This window comes from Dipodomys merriami, unplaced genomic scaffold (assembly GCF_024711535.1).
Source record: "Dipodomys merriami isolate MVZ:Mamm:240054 unplaced genomic scaffold, mDipMer1.0.p SCAF_10, whole genome shotgun sequence".
Lineage (NCBI taxonomy): Eukaryota > Metazoa > Chordata > Mammalia > Rodentia > Heteromyidae > Dipodomys > Dipodomys merriami.
The window spans coordinates 30,181,235-30,201,494 of NW_027202271.1; the positions used below are offsets into that span (position 1 = coordinate 30,181,235).

At 41.0% G+C, this 20,260-nt stretch overlaps 1 protein-coding gene across 1 annotated transcript in view; it reads left to right on the top strand.

The window, feature by feature from the left end:
- Myrfl (myelin regulatory factor like) overlaps window positions 1–18,454 on the top strand; it is a 111,673-nt gene extending 93,219 nt beyond the window's left edge. The window contains exons 16-25 of the mRNA XM_070036765.1: window positions 2,531–2,616; window positions 5,683–5,757; window positions 5,841–5,893; window positions 6,003–6,185; window positions 11,968–12,030; window positions 12,736–12,823; window positions 14,804–14,878; window positions 17,537–17,657; window positions 17,976–18,050; window positions 18,182–18,454. Of these exons, the coding sequence (XP_069892866.1) occupies window positions 2,531–2,616; window positions 5,683–5,757; window positions 5,841–5,893; window positions 6,003–6,185; window positions 11,968–12,030; window positions 12,736–12,823; window positions 14,804–14,878; window positions 17,537–17,657; window positions 17,976–18,050; window positions 18,182–18,268 (906 nt within the window). The 3' untranslated portion in view covers window positions 18,269–18,454. The remainder of the gene's footprint in view (window positions 1–2,530; window positions 2,617–5,682; window positions 5,758–5,840; window positions 5,894–6,002; window positions 6,186–11,967; window positions 12,031–12,735; window positions 12,824–14,803; window positions 14,879–17,536; window positions 17,658–17,975; window positions 18,051–18,181) is intronic.
- Window positions 18,455–20,260: the final 1,806 nt, after the last annotated feature.

Below are 20,260 nucleotides of genomic sequence, written 5' to 3' on the forward strand. Positions count from 1 at the left end.
AGACAAAAAATTTTCAGTTCCAATCTTGGCTTGGTGAATTATTAGATATAGGTCTTGGGTAACAAAGTTAGCCTTCCTGTGGCTTAATTTTACTGTCTTGAAAATGGGTTATTGAGGATGAGAGTCAAGATTTACAGTCTAGTGTGTATGAAGAACTCAAAAGAGTGTAGGGAACACAGTAGGTGCTGGATATATGTTCATTTTTGTTAATATTTTCAAACCTATCATTTTAGTGGGTCTCCTACTCTGGTGTGTAGTAAAATTGTCCAGGGAGTCTGATAAGCAATGGTAGTGTTCTTCCCTCTATGCAGTCTTGGAAGGATATCTCAGATTTTTCTGTGAAGCTGACTTTCCCTTTGCTGCTGCCACCAACTCTGAGTGTCCTATGTTCTTCAAGTGTAGATGGGGAGTGGTACTCTCAGACTAGGTGTGTAAGGGGTGTTACTGAGAAAAATGGCTGCTGTGAGCAATTGATGAGCCTTCCCAGATGGTAAGAAGCTGGCCTGGGAACTCTTTTTCTACGCTGCTCCCAATGCTGGCCAAGACAGGGTCTAGAGGAAGATTGAGGTCTTTTGATGTCCTGTTCACCCAGTTTTTCCCTCTCTTTCTTCATCTCCAAGAAGATGGTTGGTTCCTGGTTGCTGCTCTGTATATATGGAGTGAGGTAGGAAGCCCTCAAGTTAAAGCTACAATTTAGGGTAGATGGAGGAGAAGGGAAGACGGGAAGGCATGGCTAAACACTTTTCATTACTTCCTCTCAGAGGTGAGATCCTTTACTCTATGTCAAGTAAAACCTATCAAAACAATCTTTTGGAGCAGTTAGGTTTTTAATAGGTCCCATAGTAATCCTTTTGCATGTCTGAATGGGACAGCCATTGTACTATTAGCTGGACTCACCTAATAACTCTGAAATGTAAGCAGGTATTATATTATTATTCCCATTTTAATGATGAGAAAAAGGAAGAACAATAACATTTAGATGATTTGTTCAGAACTCAGTTTTAAGTCCAACTCCAGACCCCTTATGAGTTTGGTCAAGGGTTTCTTGAACAAAACCATGGCAATTTTAAATAAGTCAATAGCAGATTGATGGGGAAGCACTGATTCTGAGCAAAACACTATTTAAGTCCAAGTGCTCTAGCAAATTTCACTGAGCGCCTTCTCTGTACAACACACTTCTCAGCGCATCAGGTCCAGTGAAACAGGAATGGTACAAACCATTGACCTCTTGGTATTTAGAATGGCTTCATCAGCAGCTCACATGCATGGCTCAGTTACAACAGCCCCCCAGCTTTTGTGTCCTTGTTAACGACTTATATGTGATCAATCTACCATCTTACATGGAAGATATTTTCCTCAATCAGATAACAAGCCTAAAAAACTATAACTAAACACCAATTTTAAGCCATTTCTTAATTACTACCACTCTCTGATACCTTCCAATAAAAAAATGATTCTATTCAATCTCCCTACAAGGAAGCAAACAAAATACCCCCACTGTGTGGTGGGAAACTAGATTTTCTATTTTTTTTTTTTTATTTGCTAGGACTAGGTACTCAGGGTCCTGCATTCTTGTTTGGCTTTTTCCATTCATGGCCATCTCTTGAGGCATGCCATTACTTCCAGGTTTTTGCTGGTTAATTGGAGATAAGAGTCCTTCAGATTTTCTGCCTAGGCTGACTTCAAACTGATTTATTTGCCTGGGCTGATGTTGAACTGTATTCCTCAGGTTTTAGCCTCCTGAGTAGCTAGAATTACAGCTGTAAATCACTGGTTCTGGACCAAGAGCTCCTTATTTAGAGATAGTCAGAGAACCTTAGCTCGATTCCCTACCAGTTTCACAGCTGCTTATTCTATACTTCTTGGATATATACTGGTGTTACACCAATATATTTTAGCCCTAAAGGTTTGTCACATTAACTGAGACTGAATTATTAATTTCCATGCCCCTTATAGCGTTTTACCTAGTAGCATCCTGTAAGTATTTGTTGGATGTATGTAAGAATACAATATGTCCAGGGCTGTCCTTATAAACAGGTGGAAGCATTAAAGAAGGGGTTGTAAAGGGGTTCTTAACAGTATTTTATGCACAACAATCTTTCCCATGGTTTGTCATGATGCAGATTCTCCCATTGGACTTTATTCCTCTACTTCTGGGAGAACTTTTGATTTTCCGTATTTTCTATTAAGGCGGACACCTGGGTTCTGACAGTGTCTCATCTCACAAGTTGTTTTCTCGTAGAAAACTAAGAACAAGTGGCAAGTCGATGGCATGGCAGTTGTCCTTCAGGGTGTCAGGGAAAGGAAGGATTGTAGTAGCTGGAATATCAAGGAAAGCTAGAGACTTGGGGAGGCTTCTAAGGAGACTTGCTTTTAGAAGCAGGGGAGGAGACAGATGTAAATTGGGGCAAGCTAAGAGCCATCCCAAGGGAGATAGATAGGGATGCTCCTGCGGGGAGCAGAGTTTTAGGCTTCCTTTGCACATCTAATGTGCCCATGTATCATTGTTCATTAATGAACCTTTCTGTAGGTTTATTTTTCAGGAAAAAGACTGCTGTGTCCTAACTGGGTTTTCCAGACCTTGGTCATAAGTCTAATTGCTGTGATGACATTTTGGTAAGAAAAACTTGAATGTTATCAGTGTCATATGTCGAGTTTCCCTACCCTCTCCAAGTTTTCTTTTTCTTATGTATGAACTGGGGACTGACCTTCCATTTATTTAGAAGACAGCAGCTCTTTAAACCAGGCTTTTACCTTTGGTAGCTCATTTTGCATGTCATTGTGACAGGAGAAAGTTGTTTTTTGTTTAAAGATTGGGGATTGAACCCAGGGCCTCATATATGCTAGAGAATCTCTCTGCCACTGGAGCCGTGTTCCCATTCAAAGAGCTTCTGTTTGTTTGGACTCAGGGTATCATGCTTGCTGGGCCTAGCACTTGAGCCACAGTACCAACCCTTTTTTTGTATTGATTATTTTTTAGATAGGCTCTCACTTTATATGCCTGGGCTGGTCTGAACTGAGATTCTCCTATTTGTAATTCCCTGCATTGCCGAGGTGACAGGCCTGTGCCACCTCATCCAACTATTGGCTAAGATGGGGTCTCACAATATCACTCTTCCTCTTGGGCTGAAATCCCTTGATCTTCACCTTCCTTGGAACTAGGATGAAAGGCTTGAGCTGAGCCACTGTGCCTGGCTTTTTTTGTTTTTTGACAGGGTCTTTCTAACTTTCCCTAGACTGGCCTCAAAGAATAATACTACTGCCTTTTCCCACTGTCTGGGATTATAGGTCTACACTATCATGCTCAGCTTGTTTTTTTTTTTTTCAATTGATTGCTGCTGTATTTTAGCAAACTTTGTGTGTGTGTGTGTGTGTGTGTGTGTGTGTGTGTGTGTGTGTGTGTGTGTGTGTGTGTGTGTTTCTCTTGGCTTTGCAAATAATTTCCTCAAGTTCTTCTTTTGCCCTTCCTGTCTACTTGGGGGAAGGAGAGAGTAGGAAATCAAGTATAATCCACTCTCCTTGGCCACTCATATTTATTAGGATTCCTCTGCATTCTGCAGTGAAGACTTCATACCAAAAGGGACACCAAATGTAGGAGAATGCATCTAACATGGTGATTTTGCAGTCAAATCTTCTGAGCCATTAAATCAAGGATGACAGTATTAGCTAAGAGAATGGTGCCACTCTTGACCACCGTCCCCCTGCTGGGAAGTGGGAGGGGTCCTTTGTTAGAATGCAGGGCTCAGGCCTCTGGCCTCCAGGATCCTGCTGCTGTGATGGCCTCCTTCCTGCCCTTTGGCCCCTGGTCATCTTGCCTGTGTCCTCTGGACCTATGAATACTCCTTTCTTAGGTTTAGTCTATTTACAAGGTGAAAGAAAATGCTTTGTGAGTGTGGGGTTGGCAGCAGGACCTTTTCTTAGGGAAGTCAATCATGCAAAGTCAGTGAGGGTGCCAAGGGGCTTCCTCCTCCTTGATCTCAACCAACTTTCCAGCTACAGAGGATGAGGAAGGGCCCTCTGGACCCTTCTCTCACCCTTAGCATTTCCTCCACTTATTTTAGTGCTGGAAAGATTGAACCCTGAATCTTACTGCACAAACCTGACCGCTGCAGCGAGTATTCCCATCAGGAGCCTTTGCACTTTTCTCATTCACTGTTCTGAGTACTTGTCCTCCCCTGCGGGGACTCCCAATACAGGAAAGGTGCACCCACCTTTACCTGTCATATTTCACGTTCTCCAGAGACATAGATTCCTAGCCTAATATGGAGAGCTGATAACAAATCTGTTCAGGTGAAGACAACAGTGTTTTCCAAACATGTTTTACCAGATTCTATCAATATTGTTGACTGTGAAGGCCCCAAATTGGAACTACTAGGCTTATTATCTTCTTTCTAGCCTCTGGCATACCTGAGGGGAATCAAAAGGAGAGTTTATTACTCAGGCAGAAAGCAAATGTTCATCTTATTCTTTGGTCCTTGAAGTCCTCTGGGCTGTGCACTGAGGCAGATGCCAAAGGCAAATCAGATAAAGGACTTAGAGCTTAGTAATGGGGCTAAGGACACTGACGGATCTGAGAGAACAAAGGAAGGGAGACTGGACCACAGCAAACAGTTACCAGGGCAACACTACAGATTCTGACTGGTGCATCTTCGGGGCTCAGCAGGGTTTTTCCCAGGCAGGGCTGAGCCTGCTGGGCAGTTACTAGCTATTTGCTAAGAACACTTTAGGAATTTACACATTATCAGTGGAATTCAAAGGGGGTGGTACCTTCATGTATATTGTATCATAATAAATTCCTCACCTTGATGGGGAACAGAATAATGAGGCCTTCAGTAGGGAGAATAAGGTGTGGAGCCAGGTAGCCAAGGTGCAGTTGTCAGGTGACCATGTTTCAAACAAAGCACTCGATGAGGCTGTAAAATCATCAGAAGATTCTCTGGTGTGGCTTAAGGGAAAGTTCTAAAGACACTCCAAAAGTGAGCAGTAAGTGTTTGAATGCATTGTGACAATCAGCTCTCCCAATCCTCGAATCTTTAAGGAAAGTTTCCACTCAGATGTATAAATTCTGATAATTAGAGATAGAGATACAGATTATTTGGAAGTCAGCTAGTCTGGAAATGAGTACGTGATTGCACTTGTTTCCTTTCTCTGTATAGTGTTGTGAATTGTCCTCTGAAAAGACAGTCAGCCGGTAGCTGTCAGGAGTAACCAAAGGGCTTGGCATCCACAGCTGATTAAACCTCTGCCTCCTTTCATCTCCTGGTGTGACTGTCCAGGCGACCGGTGCCAAGGGGATGTGAGCTTTGCCCTGGTTCTATCCTGTGGGGAGCAGAGGGCTGCTTCCAGCTGTTTACATGCTTCCTCTTGTAATCTTCCATTAGTGTTTGCCTGCCAAGGGCCAGGGGGCTTCTCTGTGGAAAACTCCATCCATGTGGAGCACCCCAGGAGCCTCTGAGTGCAGGAAGCCCAGGGCTGCTTCTTACTAGGGCAGAAAAGCCTAGCTGTGCTGGTTTCCATGGTGTTGCTGGATTCCCTGTGAGCAGGCTCCCCTCCCCCACCCTTCCTATCTGTGTGGCCCCTTGTGGGAGAATACATCTTTAGCCAGCTGATGGTGTGAGTTAAATCGGGAAACAAATCTGCCACATAATATGTTTTGTTTTCTTTCTTTCTCTCTTCTAACAGTGCCTTGACAATAGTCTCCCTTTACATACTTAGCTTAAAAGATCAAGACCAACAAGCCCCAAGTCTCCCCCTAAGGTGAGAGTTCAGATCACATATTCCTTTTGGGGGAAAGATCCTTGAGGGGTTCTTTCAGTAACCATTTCCTTTTCCTCCTCCAGTAACATCACAGGCTCTCAGGAGACCACCTTGTCCCCCACCACCACCCCCTCAGGTAAGGTATTCTGCACCCTTACAGCTTAGCCTGTGCTCCCAGGGAAAGTGTCAACAGAAGAAATCAGCCTTTCCCCTTAACCTCTCTCTATTCTGCGCATGCCTTGCAGCACCTCTCTCCTCCTTGGCTACCACACAGACCTCACTACAAGTACCTGAAATCACTTTCTGTGAGATCCTGCCCTGTCAGGAGACTTACTGCTGCCCCATCTGGGGCATGACAAGAGGCTTTCTGATGACCAGGCAAAGACAACCCGAGGAAGAGAAGGGCGCCCATCCGAAGCAATGGTCAGGTGAGTGTTGTTCAAAGATCAACAGCCAGAACTTGGAAACGGAACTATCCACCTGGCCTATAGTTACCTGGGTGGTCTTGTCAATGACTCCAGAAAACGGTTCCCTTCTTCTAATTTGGGCTGGCAAAAATCTATAAAAATACAAGTACACAAACTGGCAGTAAACTATAGTATCCAGTTCCCTGCATAGGAATGAAATGTTGGATGATTCAAGTCCTTATTTTTTTTTTCTTGACCAAGTGAAAGACTCTTATTGTTGATGGCCAACAAAGATGGTAATCGTAGCACAAGTGAAATAATTACACACTTGTGGGTTGCTTTTTTGGCTTATTTAGAACTAAAAAAAAAAAAATAGTGTGGGATTTGGATCCTTTGCCCAAACAACTAGAGCAAATATTGGAGACTTTAGAAACTCTAGATTTCAGGATAAGCTTTAAGTCAGTAAAAATACAAGGTTGGCATTCTATTTTCAGAAAACTCTCTTCCTTTTCCTTACACATTCTCTCTCCCCCCCCCACACACACATATGAACAGTTGTCTTTCAAACAGCAGAATTTTCATGTTTGAAAACTTTAGAAAGTGGGCTGGGAAGGTGGCTCAGTGGTAGAGTGCTTGCCTTGTATGCCTGAGGCCCTGGGTTCGATTCCTCAGCACTACATAAGCAAAAAGAAAAAAGCTGGAAGTGGCACTGTGACTCAAGTGGTAGAGTGCTAGCCTTGAGCTGAAGAGCTGAGGGACAGCGCCCAGGCCCAGAGTTCAGGCCTCATGACTGGACCCCAAAAAAAAAAAAAGAAAATTTTAGAAAGTTGATCAAGGGTTACAAGTGTAATTATCCCACTAGGTCAAATATAATTTCTCAAAATGTATGCTGAGTTCATGTTTTTCGAAATCTGTTATATACATAGTAATCCATGTCTAAAATCATATGAATGGTTATGCTAACACTGGCAATACATATTAATATTGCTTATTTATTGATACTGTTGTTGAAACAACAGCTCTCAAGTAACAAGGGCTTCAGGTGGCAAAGATTTATTTCTGATTCACTGTATACATATTAAACATGGATCAAAAGAGAGCTCTGGGACTGGCCTGTAATTATAGGCTGCATCTGTAATCTTAGCTACTCAGGAGGCTGAGACCAAGAGGGCCAGCAAGGGCAAAAAAAAGTCTGTAAGACTATCTCTGGTTAATCAGCAAAAAGCTGAGCTGAAAGCATGGCTCAAGTGATAAGGCACCTGCTCTGGGTATAAAAGTTGGAGCCAGAGTTCAGGGTCCCAAGTTCAAATGATAGTACTGGTGTGTGCATGCGCACACATACACAGATACAGACACACAGAAGACACCTGTACACATACACACGCATACATACACACACAGGTGCTGGGCCATCCAGCTGATGGAGATTCCATACAAAAACGCATTTCTACATCAGCCGTGGAAGTGCTCAGTATACATCTCACTTCTTTTTTTTTTTTTTTTTTTTTGGGTCCGGTCGTGGGGCCTGAACTCTGGGCCTGGGCGCTGTTCCTCAGCTCTTCAGCTCAAGGCTAGCGCTCTACCACTTGAGCCACAGCACCACCTCCAGCTTTTTTCTTTTTGCTTATGTGGTGCTGAGGAATCGAACCCAGGGCCTCAGGCATGCAAGGCAAGCGCTCTACCACTGAGCCACCTTCCCAGCCCCAACATCTCACTTCTTGTCCACGGCAGTGTTCCCATATCCATGGAAATTGTTGAAGGAGGAATACCTGTTTCCCTGGTGCCCAGCTATAGCTCCTCCTCCCCAGACACAGCCAGCAGCAGCTCTTCTGCTCCAGTCTCCTCAATGTGTTGGGAGTGGGGCGGGGGAGGGGAAGGGGAGCTGTTCTCACTTCCTTCTTTCAACTGGAGAAAAATAGGAAGGATTTACATGTTTGATTCACTTTTGGGATTTCGAGTTGTACACTGTCCAAAGACAACTACACTCATGGCATCCTGAGAATTCATCATTCACATACTTTTAGGATGATTTGATTGAGCAAAACAGAAAGGAAAACTAACTGGAAATGCTACTAACCTTTTAACTAATAGCACTTATTTTTTTCACAGTACGGGAATTCAGGAAGGCAGGCACTCTACCATATGATTCATGTGCCCAGCCCCTTTTTTTTGGCTTTAGCTATTTTTCAGGTAGGGCCTCTTGCTTTTGGCCTGGGCTGGCCTCGGCATTGGGATCTTTCTGTCTATGACTCCTGTGCAGCTAGATGACAGATGTATACCTCCATGCCTGGATTTTTTTTTCCCTTGAGCTGGGTTCAGACTGGGATCCTGCTATCTCTGCTTTCCAAGTAGCTGAGATTACAGTCATGAGCCACCATACCTGACCTCCAATTATTTTTACTAATCTATGTATTTGAAAAATTGCATAAGTCTATGGGAGATGTCTTACTTTTTATGTCCACAGACAACATCACTAACCATTTAGGCAACTTCCCAGGGTTTCAAAGGCCTCAGAACAGGAAAGCCTGATTTATAACAGCTGACCTTATAAAATAGAGGTACAGGATCCTACTTTGTTTTTTATTTTTTATTTCATTATTTTATTTTATTTTATTTTTTGTCAGTGGTGGGGCTTGAACTCAGGGCCTATGCACTGTCTGTGAGCTTTTTCTCTCAAGGTTAGCACTCTACCACTTTAAGCCATAATGCCACTTCAGGTTTTCTGGTGGTTAATTGAAGATAAGAGTCTCATGGACTTTCCTGCCTGGGCTGGCTTTGAATCGTGATCCTCAGATCTCAGCCTCTTGAGTAGCTAGGATTACAGGTATGAGCCTGGCCAGGATCCTACTTCAGATGTTCTGTTGTATAAAAGGAATAACTTCTTTCTTTCTTTGTTTTTAAGTTTTGGAAGAAAACCACTTCATTCTAATGAACTTACAAACAGGAACATAACAAAAGCTGTATTTTCAGGAGGTTACACAAACACATGCCCCTCTTCAAACCGTATGCCAAGTCAGTGAACTTCTATACAGCCAGAGTACCTTCTTCCACAGCCACTCTGAATCAGGGAGGCTGTTAGTAATAGGTTCAGCTTATCCTGTGACACACCATACCTTCTCTCTTATGCTAAAGTGACTTGGTGATCAGAGCCCATCTTCCATTTCTTCACACTGAACTTCCTGATTAGCTAACTCCATTTGCAGTTTTTCACTGTGTGAAGGGCCTCATTCGAACACTCACAGAACTTCTTTATATCATATCACAGGACTTTATATCACCTTGGTTCTGGCTGCAAAGCAAAAAATAGATTAACTTCTAATGTCTTATAACAGTAGGGTAACTGTAGTTGACCGTATTTACTTGTCTATTTCAAAATAGCTAGAGAGAATTTTAGTTGTTCCTACCACAAAGAAATGATAAATGTTTAAGATTATGGATCTACAAATTGTCTTGATTAGATGATTACATATTATATACCTCTATTGAAATATCACACTGCACCCTGTAAATATATACAATCAATATGTGTCAGTTAAATTCACGCCTGTAATCTGAGTTACACAGGAGGCTGGGATCTGAAGATCACAGTGCAAAGCCAGCCCAGGCAGGAAAGTTTGTGAGACTGCTGTCTCCAATTATGTAGCACTGTGGCTCAAGGTAATAGAGTGCTAGCATGAGCAAAAGAGCTTAGGGACAGGGCCCAGGCCCCAAGTTCAAGTCCCACAACCAACAAAAAGCAAAAACATACCACCCCGCAAAAGGCAAATGATAATTTCCCAGTTGAGTTACTAGCTAGTTAAAATGGGAATCTGGATACCATGCTTCTTCTCTATCTGAGGTTTCTTCCCACCTACCACCCTGCCACTCTTTGTTTGGACATGTATCTGGGACAAATCTAGAAGATGCAGATTGTGTCTACTGTGGTTCTAGAAAGTTTCTCCCATATCCTCCTCCTAACCTACAGTTAGAGCATATCCCTCACCCATGCTGGGCTATTCCTCACAGCCTACGGAGAGTCTCTCTCCTCCATGGCTCCCATGTCCTTCCTCTCTGTCTACGGCCCTAGAACTCTAGGGCTTCTAAGCATGAAAGAAGAGAAAACCACACAATGATACTTTCAACTAGATGCTTCTGAAGCATTAAAGACCAATTAAAAAGGAAGAAATAAAAGTAAAAAGAAACTGAAGGAAATTAAAAAAATAAAGCTTAGGAAAGCTCTCAGTGGGATGCAGAATAATAAGCTAACAGCTTATAAAGCCCCAAACACTTTTACTGTATGAGCTTCCTCCCTGGGGAGGAAGATGACAGTAAAAATAAGCGAAGAGAAATGAGCATTTTTCTACTTCACAAGTCTAATTCCAACCTGCATGATACCGTTTCTTTCCCCTTCCTGTTTTCTGAATGTTGAATTTGTAATGATCTTTGCCTTCACTCAAAAAAAAGAGAGAGAGAGATGGGGCTGGGAAGGTGGTTCAGTGGTAGAGCCCTTGCCTTGCATGCCTGAGGCCATGGGTTTGATTCCTCAGCACCACATAAGCAAAAAGAAAAAAGCCAGAAGTGGTACTGTAGCTTAAGTGGTAGAGCGCTAGCCTTGAGCTGAAGAGCTGAGGGACAGCACCCATGCCCAGAGTTCAGGCCCCACAACTGGACCCCCCCCAAAAAAAGAGAGAGAGAGAAAGAAAAAGAAAACATGAAATCATCAACCACGTATACACCAGGCTTGGGTTAGGCAGAGCAGTTGCCTTTAAACTATGTTCTTCTGAACCATGTGGAATTATGATAAAGGGGTAAAGAGGAAGGCTCCATGAACAGGAGTCAGGTAGCGCCGCCAAGCAGAAGAATGAGCTCTCCCAGGAGTTATGAATCCCCTGCAACTGGAGCTATTCACACACAGATTCTCTGATCACCTACTTTCATATTTTACATTAGCATAAGCTCCTCAGATAGTAACACTAAAGTGCATAATACAGAACCCAGATCATATAAATCTAATTAGCAATTAGCAACATTACTTATTCAGAAGTTAGAGGAGAAATAAAACTACCATTAGCTTTTCATTAATTGGAGAAAAATGGCTTTTATAATAACATGAGCAGGATTTTATATGTCAGGAGTTACAATGGATTCAGAAATGGTCAAGAAAGGGCAAAAGTTCATGCAAATTTAAGTGACAATCCAGAGATAATATGTCCTGCAATCTAGTGACAGATCACTGACTGGTGACCACCCTAGCTGTTGTGTAATATGCCATAGAGATTGCTGTTCGCTGCAGGACCTTCTCTGGTGCTGTAACAGAATAGCACTGACAGGGTGCCATGTGTGTTCATTTCCCCACAGTTCTGGAGGCAGGAAGTCCATGTTCTCGGTGACAGCACATCTGGTTTCTTCAGAGACCTCTCTCCTTTGTCTGCACATGACTACCTCCTTGCTGTCTTCTCACATGACTTTCCTCTGTGTCTGGCGGTCCCTGGTATTTCCCTACACATGTCAGTCTCCTGCGCTTATAAGGACACTTGTCAGATTGGGTTAGCAACCATGCTAAGAACTTCTTTAAAGACCCTATTTCCAAGTACAATCACGTCTTGAGAATCAGGGCTTTCGGACTAAGTGTATAATTGAGGACAGGCAATACATCCTACAATAGACGGCTTCTTAGAGGTTTGCAAGAACAAATTAAATCTGCAAGATTTTCAGGACTGGGCAGGTGAAAGGTAGGAGCGAGAAAGGGAAGAGACAAAAAGGATGGCTGGATTTCCCTCATTCTGAACAAGCTCTTAAGACTGACAGATGTTTTTACTTGCAGGAAACAAAAGCAAATCCATCCTGACAAGAGATATGCTCATCAGCCCTGACTGGAAGAGTGACTGTAAGTTGACATTAAGTGACATTCTTTTTGCCTTTGTGGGGTCAAGTAGACTCACAGCTGTAAAAGCATCACTGGAGTGGGAAACAGGGACAAAGGCTGCACCCCACCTCCATGTCATATCCATGGGGTGATGTTTCATGTAAACAATGCCAGCCTGACTATTAATGAAGCATTGGAAATTGTCACTCGATGCCAGAAGAGTTGTGGTGGAGCTCCATGGATTTTTAATAATTTATTTGATATCCCTGTCTTTTCTTTTTTTTAATTTTTAAAAATTTTATTGTTAAGGTGATGGACAGAGGGGTTACAGTTACATAAGTAAGGTCATGAGTACATTTCTTGCTGAACTTGTTACTCCCTCCCTCAGTTTTCTCCCACTTTCTGAAGTAGAGTGCATTTCATGTGGAGCCTTCGTTATTTTCAGTAAATTTTCACTTAGTAGGACTTCCATGGTGCAGAACTTCTTTTGGATGTTATGGGGCTATTTATTGGGCGCCTGGATTTTTTTTTCACTAGCATTCTTAAATTTTACTATAACAAAAACAAAGTGAAACATCCTTGACCCCTACTCCCTTTTCCATTTGAAAATGGAATCTATTCATGTTGGAAACATACTTTTCTCTCAGCTATATGGGGGCTGTCTGGGAACTCTATCCTCTTAACCTTTCACAAGAGTTTACTTTTCTCTATTTTTTCTCAATTCAGGGATTGATACAACCATCAGTTCTATTCAGATTATGGAAATCCAGCAAATAATAGACCGTCGGTATTGCAGTAGAATGCTTCAGTGTGGGTGGGTAAGCTTCCCCGTGATACCAGTGGAATTTACTGTGAACTCTAGGTTCAGAGAGACTAGAACAAAAACTAAAGCCACATGGTGAAGTCAATGTGTGCTGACATTGTTCCTGAAGTGAAAACATGTTGCTTATGCAGTGGCTGTGGGGAATGATAAAATGGTTGGTATTAATAAATGTCAACACACCACAACCCCAGTGATTCTAGTCTCCTGGTTTAATGGCTAAGTGCAAAGTGTAAAGCCAGGGGAGGAGCTCTGTGACTGATTCTCTGAGGCAACATTCACCATAAGCTCAGAATTTTATAGAGAAAAAACCTAGGTACTGAGGGCCCCTCGTTATGAGTGACCTGATATTTATAATATTTTAATAACAGGGATATCATTTAAGCGCTGAAAATACAGCTTAGCTAAGCTTTCTCAGGAGAAAGGACAATCTAGATAGTGCAGAAGCCACCTGTATCAGGAAATGCTATGTCTGGAAGCATGGGATAGATTGGTCCAGGAAGCACAATGTAAGTTGTAGATATTATGAACAAGGAATTCATTTGCATTTGATAAATGTTCATTGGCTGACTGATAGGTAAAGGCAACATCTGTATTTTGAACTGATGTCACAAATCCATTGCATTTCCAGCCTCCTTTCTTTTCCAGGTAGAACTTAGGAAAATTGATGGTTCTGAGTTATACAAATAACTTGTATAGACTTTTGTGATTTGCTTATGATGATATTATTTATTATCACATTGAATTCTCATAAACACCCTAAGAGGTTGGTGTTCTTTATTCCTTTTTTTTTTAGTGTTTAGTGAGCTTGAAAAAGTTTGCTTAAGATTATTCATCTAGTAAGTAGCAAAGACAGACACAAATTAATATGGTAGGAGGTCATTGTGAAAAGCAATGAGAGGATTCAGGCTCAATCCCAGGGACTCAGACAACACGATTACTCTCCTCACATATGCATTTCTGATTCATAAGATGGGGTGCTATCACTGAGCTGGGTGGCTGTGAAGCCTGCAGATACTGGAAAGCACATAATAGGAAATGAATTCTACTTATCCAGGCTTCCCAGACAAATAAAGCAATGCTTACCCCAAGGCAAATCTTATATCCATTCAATGCAATAACAGTTTTGAACTTGGTACATAAGTCCACACTCTAATCTTTTTTCTTTAGTTTGTTTTCTTCTAGTTCTTTCTTTTGACAAGTAAAAATGTATGCATTCCAGATATACAATGTGTTGTTTTGATATTTTTATACACTATGAAATGTCAATTCTTGTATTTTTGCTTTCACATTTCTAACAATTGAGTTTAAAATTAAAGAGAAGCAAAAAAAAAAAAAAAACCAGCCCCTTTTCCTACTTACTTGATTTTAAGTTGTTTTTCCATATAATCTATGGGGTGATCTGTCATAAGAGAACTTGTATTCAATACAGACATGGCGTTTTGCTGGCGATTTTCATTATAGGAATCAATATAGGAATCTTCTTTTTCCTTGACTCTCTTTCTTAAAATGGGGGAGGGAATTGGAAGGACTGAAGGATAAGCAAGTCTGCTTTACAATTTTTTTCCAACACTAGATGATAACCAGGGCTATTGTCATTATATCAGACTCAGGTTCTAAAGGTATGCAGTCGTGTTAGTGTTGTTGAAAAGGAAGTAAATTATCATAGAAAAGTTGGCATTATTTCCAGTCTTATCAGAGGAGTTGTGAAGTTCTGAAATCTGTGTATCTATAAGGAGAGCTGAAATCATTTCCTGTGTGCTTAGTTTTATATGTTTGGTCTCAGCCTTGACTTTCCATCATTATTTCTGAAAAGCACCACCAACAAAAACCTATAAAAGGCTAATCTCAATGCTTTGTATCTATTATTTATTCATATAATATTTCCTAGTTTATGTATGCATAATGGAAAAAAGCCTTTTGAAGCCTTTCCTGCATGTTTTGATTTGTGGTTTTATTTTCTTCTCCAATTAGGCCTGGATATTATAATTATAACATTCCAGTTAATAAGAACACACCCACCAATGTCAAACTCTCTCTGGAAATCAAGTAAGTGTATAACTATAAGAAATAACTCTGGTTTTATCATTAGTTGAACAGCAAGTCTGACCCTATCTCACAATTTGGTCAGTAAGGTAGGAGATAAGAATCTGTTCTTCTGTGTTCACTAATGGTGGGTGGTGAGGTGGCCAGCTCAGGAGATGTTTTCAGAATGGGGACTGGGTTCCTCCAGGAAACAGGAGGGCTCTACACTACACTCTCACATTGGTGAAGAGGATGATTTATCACAAGCTACAGAGTCCCTAGACTAATTCCTTTGTGAGTCACAACATGTAGCCAGCCCCTGGGTGTGAGGGCTGCCGAGTTTGGTGACATGGTGGTAACAAATGTAAATGTAAGTATCTTCCATTTGCCCCAGGGAAAATAACCAAACAAATCAAAGCAAAAAAGGGGCCCGAGTTTGAGAGTAAAAAGACCAAAGTTCAAATTGTGTCTCTGTCACTAATGGTATGATCCTGAAAAAAGCCACTTATTTTCTCTGAGCTACTGTGTAAATTGTTGTAATGATTGGTGGAATTAATGACGACCACTTGCTGAACACAGAGAATTTGACAGATATGCTAGTACTGGGCTATATTATCCTCACAACAACACTTCCAAGATCTTGTTTCCTCGTTTATGCTTTACAGATGTAATACTTGGCTATAGGGAGATTAAGAGATGTTTTAAATTTCATGGCTAGTAAGTGATGGGCTGGGCTTCAAATACAGTCCATCTTTCCAGCCATGGCTGTTCTGTCTCCTCCCATAGATGTAAAGACATAGTTCTTCCTGACCCATAGTAGACACTAAATAAGTGGTAACTTTCATTATATCTACCTTTCCTTCCACATCACAATTCTTATCTCATATATTTTTCCACTTGAGATGTTGGGGATTGAATTGGATTTGTGTATAGTAGGTAAGTGCTAGTTAAGCAAGCTACATTTCCATGGTCTGGTGCTTTGAGATAGAGTGTCAGTAAGTAACTCAGACTGGTCTTGCGCTCTTAATCTTCCTGCCTTTGCCTCCTGAGTGTACACCACTACACCTGGCTTATTTTCTCATATTTTCAATCATGATGGCACTTCATACCCATTTTACTAAAAAACTATGCAATGAGTTATTCACTGTGAAGACAGAGGGGTTTATTTCATGTCTTTTGAGGCTGGTCTCTACTCTTCCCCCTCCCTTCTTTCCTCTTCTGTGGTCCCCTTTATTTCCCGCCTGTCCTCATCACTCTCCCCCTACTCTGAGATCAAGAGTAATAGATCAATATCTATCACTACTTTTCTATCATTCCCTCCCCCTCATCTCCTCCATTTCACCCAGACTTTATATTCTTCTCTCATCAACTGACTTTGTAGGAGAAGGTAATGCCACTCAACCCAACTGCTTGCCTTAGAAAGGCTTCTTTCAAGCATCTAATGTTTCCCGACTCAGAAATGACCACAGTTCAAAGCAGAGAGAAAGCTAAAGGTACTATTCAGGAGAGTCAAATTTACTGTTCTTTAGCCATTCCCTGAGTAACTTGGGATGGCATTTCCTTTTACATTCCTAGCTTTCAGTAGAAGGATATAAGATTACATGCCAAATCCCTTGAAAAGACAGAAGATCACATTCAGTTACTAACTCAAGCCTCTTGGTTTATGGGCCCCTTTTCAAAGAGTGATTAAAAAATAACATGTGTGGAAGTGGCGCTGTGGCTCAAGTGGTAGAGTGCTAGCCTTGAGCAAAAGAAGCTCAGGGAAAGTGTCCAGGCCCTGAGTTCAAGCCCCATGACGGACAAAAAAAAATATGTGTAACAATACTCCACTTTCCCCCTGAATCATTTGCTTCAATTCCACTATCCATGACTGATTACTGTCCAAAATGTGCTGTTATAATGGTCATATTTTATATTGTTATTATCATCACTTTTCTACTGATCCTAGTTTATAAGTTAAGTTTCATCATATGTATACTGGTACATATGTATAAGAAAAAGAATATATTCATATATATATATGAGACCCCAATAAATATACATATGTATATATGCACATATAGGTATAGATACATATATGCATGCATATATATATATATATATATATATATATATATATATATATATGAATGTGCTGTATCTCCATGAATAAGAGAGGACTACTGTAAATTCTACATTTGTATAGGAGAATGGATCTCATGCTTTTAGTGATGATGTGTGAGTTGACCTTTAGAGATGAACAATCATTTCTTACAGGTCTTCCATTCTGATAAGTTGAAAAACTAATAACTTTTAGTGGGACTCATTTGTAAAGCCCTACTTATGTTTCTGTGCTTAGTATTTCAAATGCTATCTACATGAACCAGGAGTTTGCAGAATCTACAAATCTTCAGATAAGTACAAATCCAGCTGCCAGTGAGTGACAAGGAAAGAGATATATAAAAATATGAAATATCTGATGTAAGATGATTGCCATCATCACAGGCTATTCAGGAGTCTTCTGAAGGCAGGTTTCTTTCTGTAGTAATGAGATGTGACCTAGCCTATTGGCATCATTGAACATTAGCTAATAAAATGCCATTTGTGAATGTTGGAAGGATTTTCCTCTTCTTATCCAATGTAGCCTCATAGGAGCTGGTAACTGCTTTCCCATTTGTCCTCTCTTTCCTTTGTCTCTTGAAGCACCACAGAGCCATTGATAGTCTTCCAGTGCAAATTCACCCTTGGGAATATATGTTTCCATAGTAAAAGGGAAACAGAGAGGGTCCACAGCCATGGGGAAGTCTCCCAGGAGATGACCCAGGTAAGGCTTTCTATCTTCTTCACATTGTGTCCCTGATCTAGTGAAAGTTAATTTTAGGATTGTTCCCTACTGGGAGAGGGGAGGTGCATTGAGCCCCCCTTGTCAGTGTTTCCTTGGGCTTGCTGACCCTGGTTACAGGACTTGGCTCAGCATCTTCCTTTGGAAGCTTGCAGATAGATGGTTCTAGCAACAGCTATCAAGGCACTTGTCACAGATTGCCTTTCTATAGTCATCAAGGGAATGTTTCCTGAGCTTCTAGTTCCTCCAAATGAGTGTAAAATGTGGTTATGAGATGCATCTCTCTCATTCATTATTCAGGGATACCAGCACATTTGGAGCCTTCCTGTAGCCCCGTTCTCTGATAGCGCGTACCATTTCCGTGTAGCAGCACCAGTAAGCTTGCTTTATTTTCTTTTCTTTCAGTAAGTAAAAAACTGACCACTAAATACATAAACCAAATGAAACACTTTCATAACAGTTAATATTTTTGTTATCCTCTTCTCTCTTTCTCCTTGTTCTCCCAGGACTTAGCGGACTGCTCAACAGATCCTTTCTTTGCTGGAATATTCTTCACAGATTACTTCTTTTATTTCTATCGTCACTGTGCCTAATTTATTCAAGTTTGTGGAGTTTACCAGAGGAAAAACTGTCCAGATATTCAGTTAACAGACAATAATATCCTCTTTCAACTTTGTCTTTCCTGGAAAAAACATTAAAGTTTATTGCTGAAGGTTTTTTTTTCCCCCCAAGGTTTGGCTTTTAACCATTCTAGACATGAATGAGGAGAATAAAGTATTTGCTGGAACTTTTATGAATGAGGTGTTTTGACTTTTGCCATGACTCTGAAGCAAACATTTCTGGGAGTTAACAGTTCTTGTGGATTTGAAAATCTTGCTTCTGGTATTTAGAAGCTGGGATGGAGGTCAAAATAAACAGCTCTAGGTGTTATGTTGTCTTAGTATATTTTTAACTTTTGAGGGAAAAACTAACAAAAAGGTCACATCACCTTGGACCCACTAAAAGTCAACTTTTGTGATCAGGGGCCTTGGGGGTGGGTTTTAGGGAGATAATGAATGCTATCTGGTGCTGAGCTCCCATTAATGCTATTACTGTATGTGTGTATGTGTATATACATATAAATACACATTGCAGAATGAACACAAGAGCATAAAATGTTGTGTGTTAATGAAATGGGTTTGAGGAAAAGAGTTCTAACTCTGCTCTGTAATGTTTGAGGGACACTAACCTTTCTATGTGATGGATGTACCCTCTTGGGCAGATGGAAGCTCTTGTCGCTGAACTTCTTCAAAAACAAATTTAGAGTCCTAACTGGACATGTCCTGCTAGTCTCCTGCACTGTCTTGGTGTCACAGTCACAGCTCTTGACAGCAGCTCCTCCCTTCCCGCCACCTCCTGACTGACCCAGGAGGGTCAGTAGTCTACAGTGTGGCAGGGCCTCTTTCTTGAGAATGGTAAGTAAACAACCATCTTGATGGTGGCGATGTCTCTTGGTTAGTTTGTTGGCCTTATGACACCTTAATTTTCAAAAATATTCTGTATTTTAGAGTGAGGAGAGCCAAGCCACCATCAGTGAAGTTCCAGGGAACAGGGCTGCTAAGCAGTTGGCGTGCCCTTGTCTTACTATTGGACTGTGGGTCACTTTGATGAGGCTATTTGATCTTTTACTTTTCATAATGGTAGTGAGCAAGAATCATACATCCTCTTCTTTCTTATTTCCACGGCACATTTTCTTATATGGAAATTCATTGTGAAGCCTTAACAAGTAAAGAACATGGTTCTTGCTCTCATAGAAGGCGCTTTGAAATAAACTTAACCCAAAGATAGTTAACTGAGTGAGCAAGAGCTAAGACTTCAAAGCCAGGTATTCCTAGCTTTGAGTTCAAGTCCTCATTGTATCTGTGTTTCCTTAGGCAAGTTATTTAATGTCCCTAAGCCTTGGTTTCCTCATGAACACAAGAGAACAGTGGCACAATAAACAAGATTAACTGTGATAAAATATATAATGAACAGATAAGTCTTAAATAATATTTCTATATACTGAATCATTACAAAGATAACAATGGGATTATAGAGCTATTGAGTAACTAAATACATGTACACCAACACATTTTCTTCAAGTGTAAAAATAAAACTGTACATAAAATACGCGCATTATGCTAGGTACAGTTTTTTTTTTATCTTTTTCTTTTTATGTGTTTATTTGCTGGCCCTGGGTCTTGAACTCAGGGCATAGGCACTGTCATTGAGCTTTATTGCACACCACTTGAACCACAGCCCCACTCCAGCTTTTTTTTGTGGTTAAATGGAGAGAAGAGTCCCATGGACTTTCCTGGCTAGCTTTGAACCATGATCCTCAGATCTCAGTCTCCTGAGTAGTGTTGAACCATGATCCTCTGGCATCCAGTAAGAATAGAAATATTTTTGCCCATGGGAGTTGTGTCTACAGAAAGATAATATGTCAAATTGGAATCCTTTTGTACAACTACTTAAAGATAATAATAATAATAATAATAATGTCTTCAGAAAGTTGGTGTCCAGGCCTGTGGCCTGGGCATGCTGAGCTTAGTTAAGCTTATTGGGAA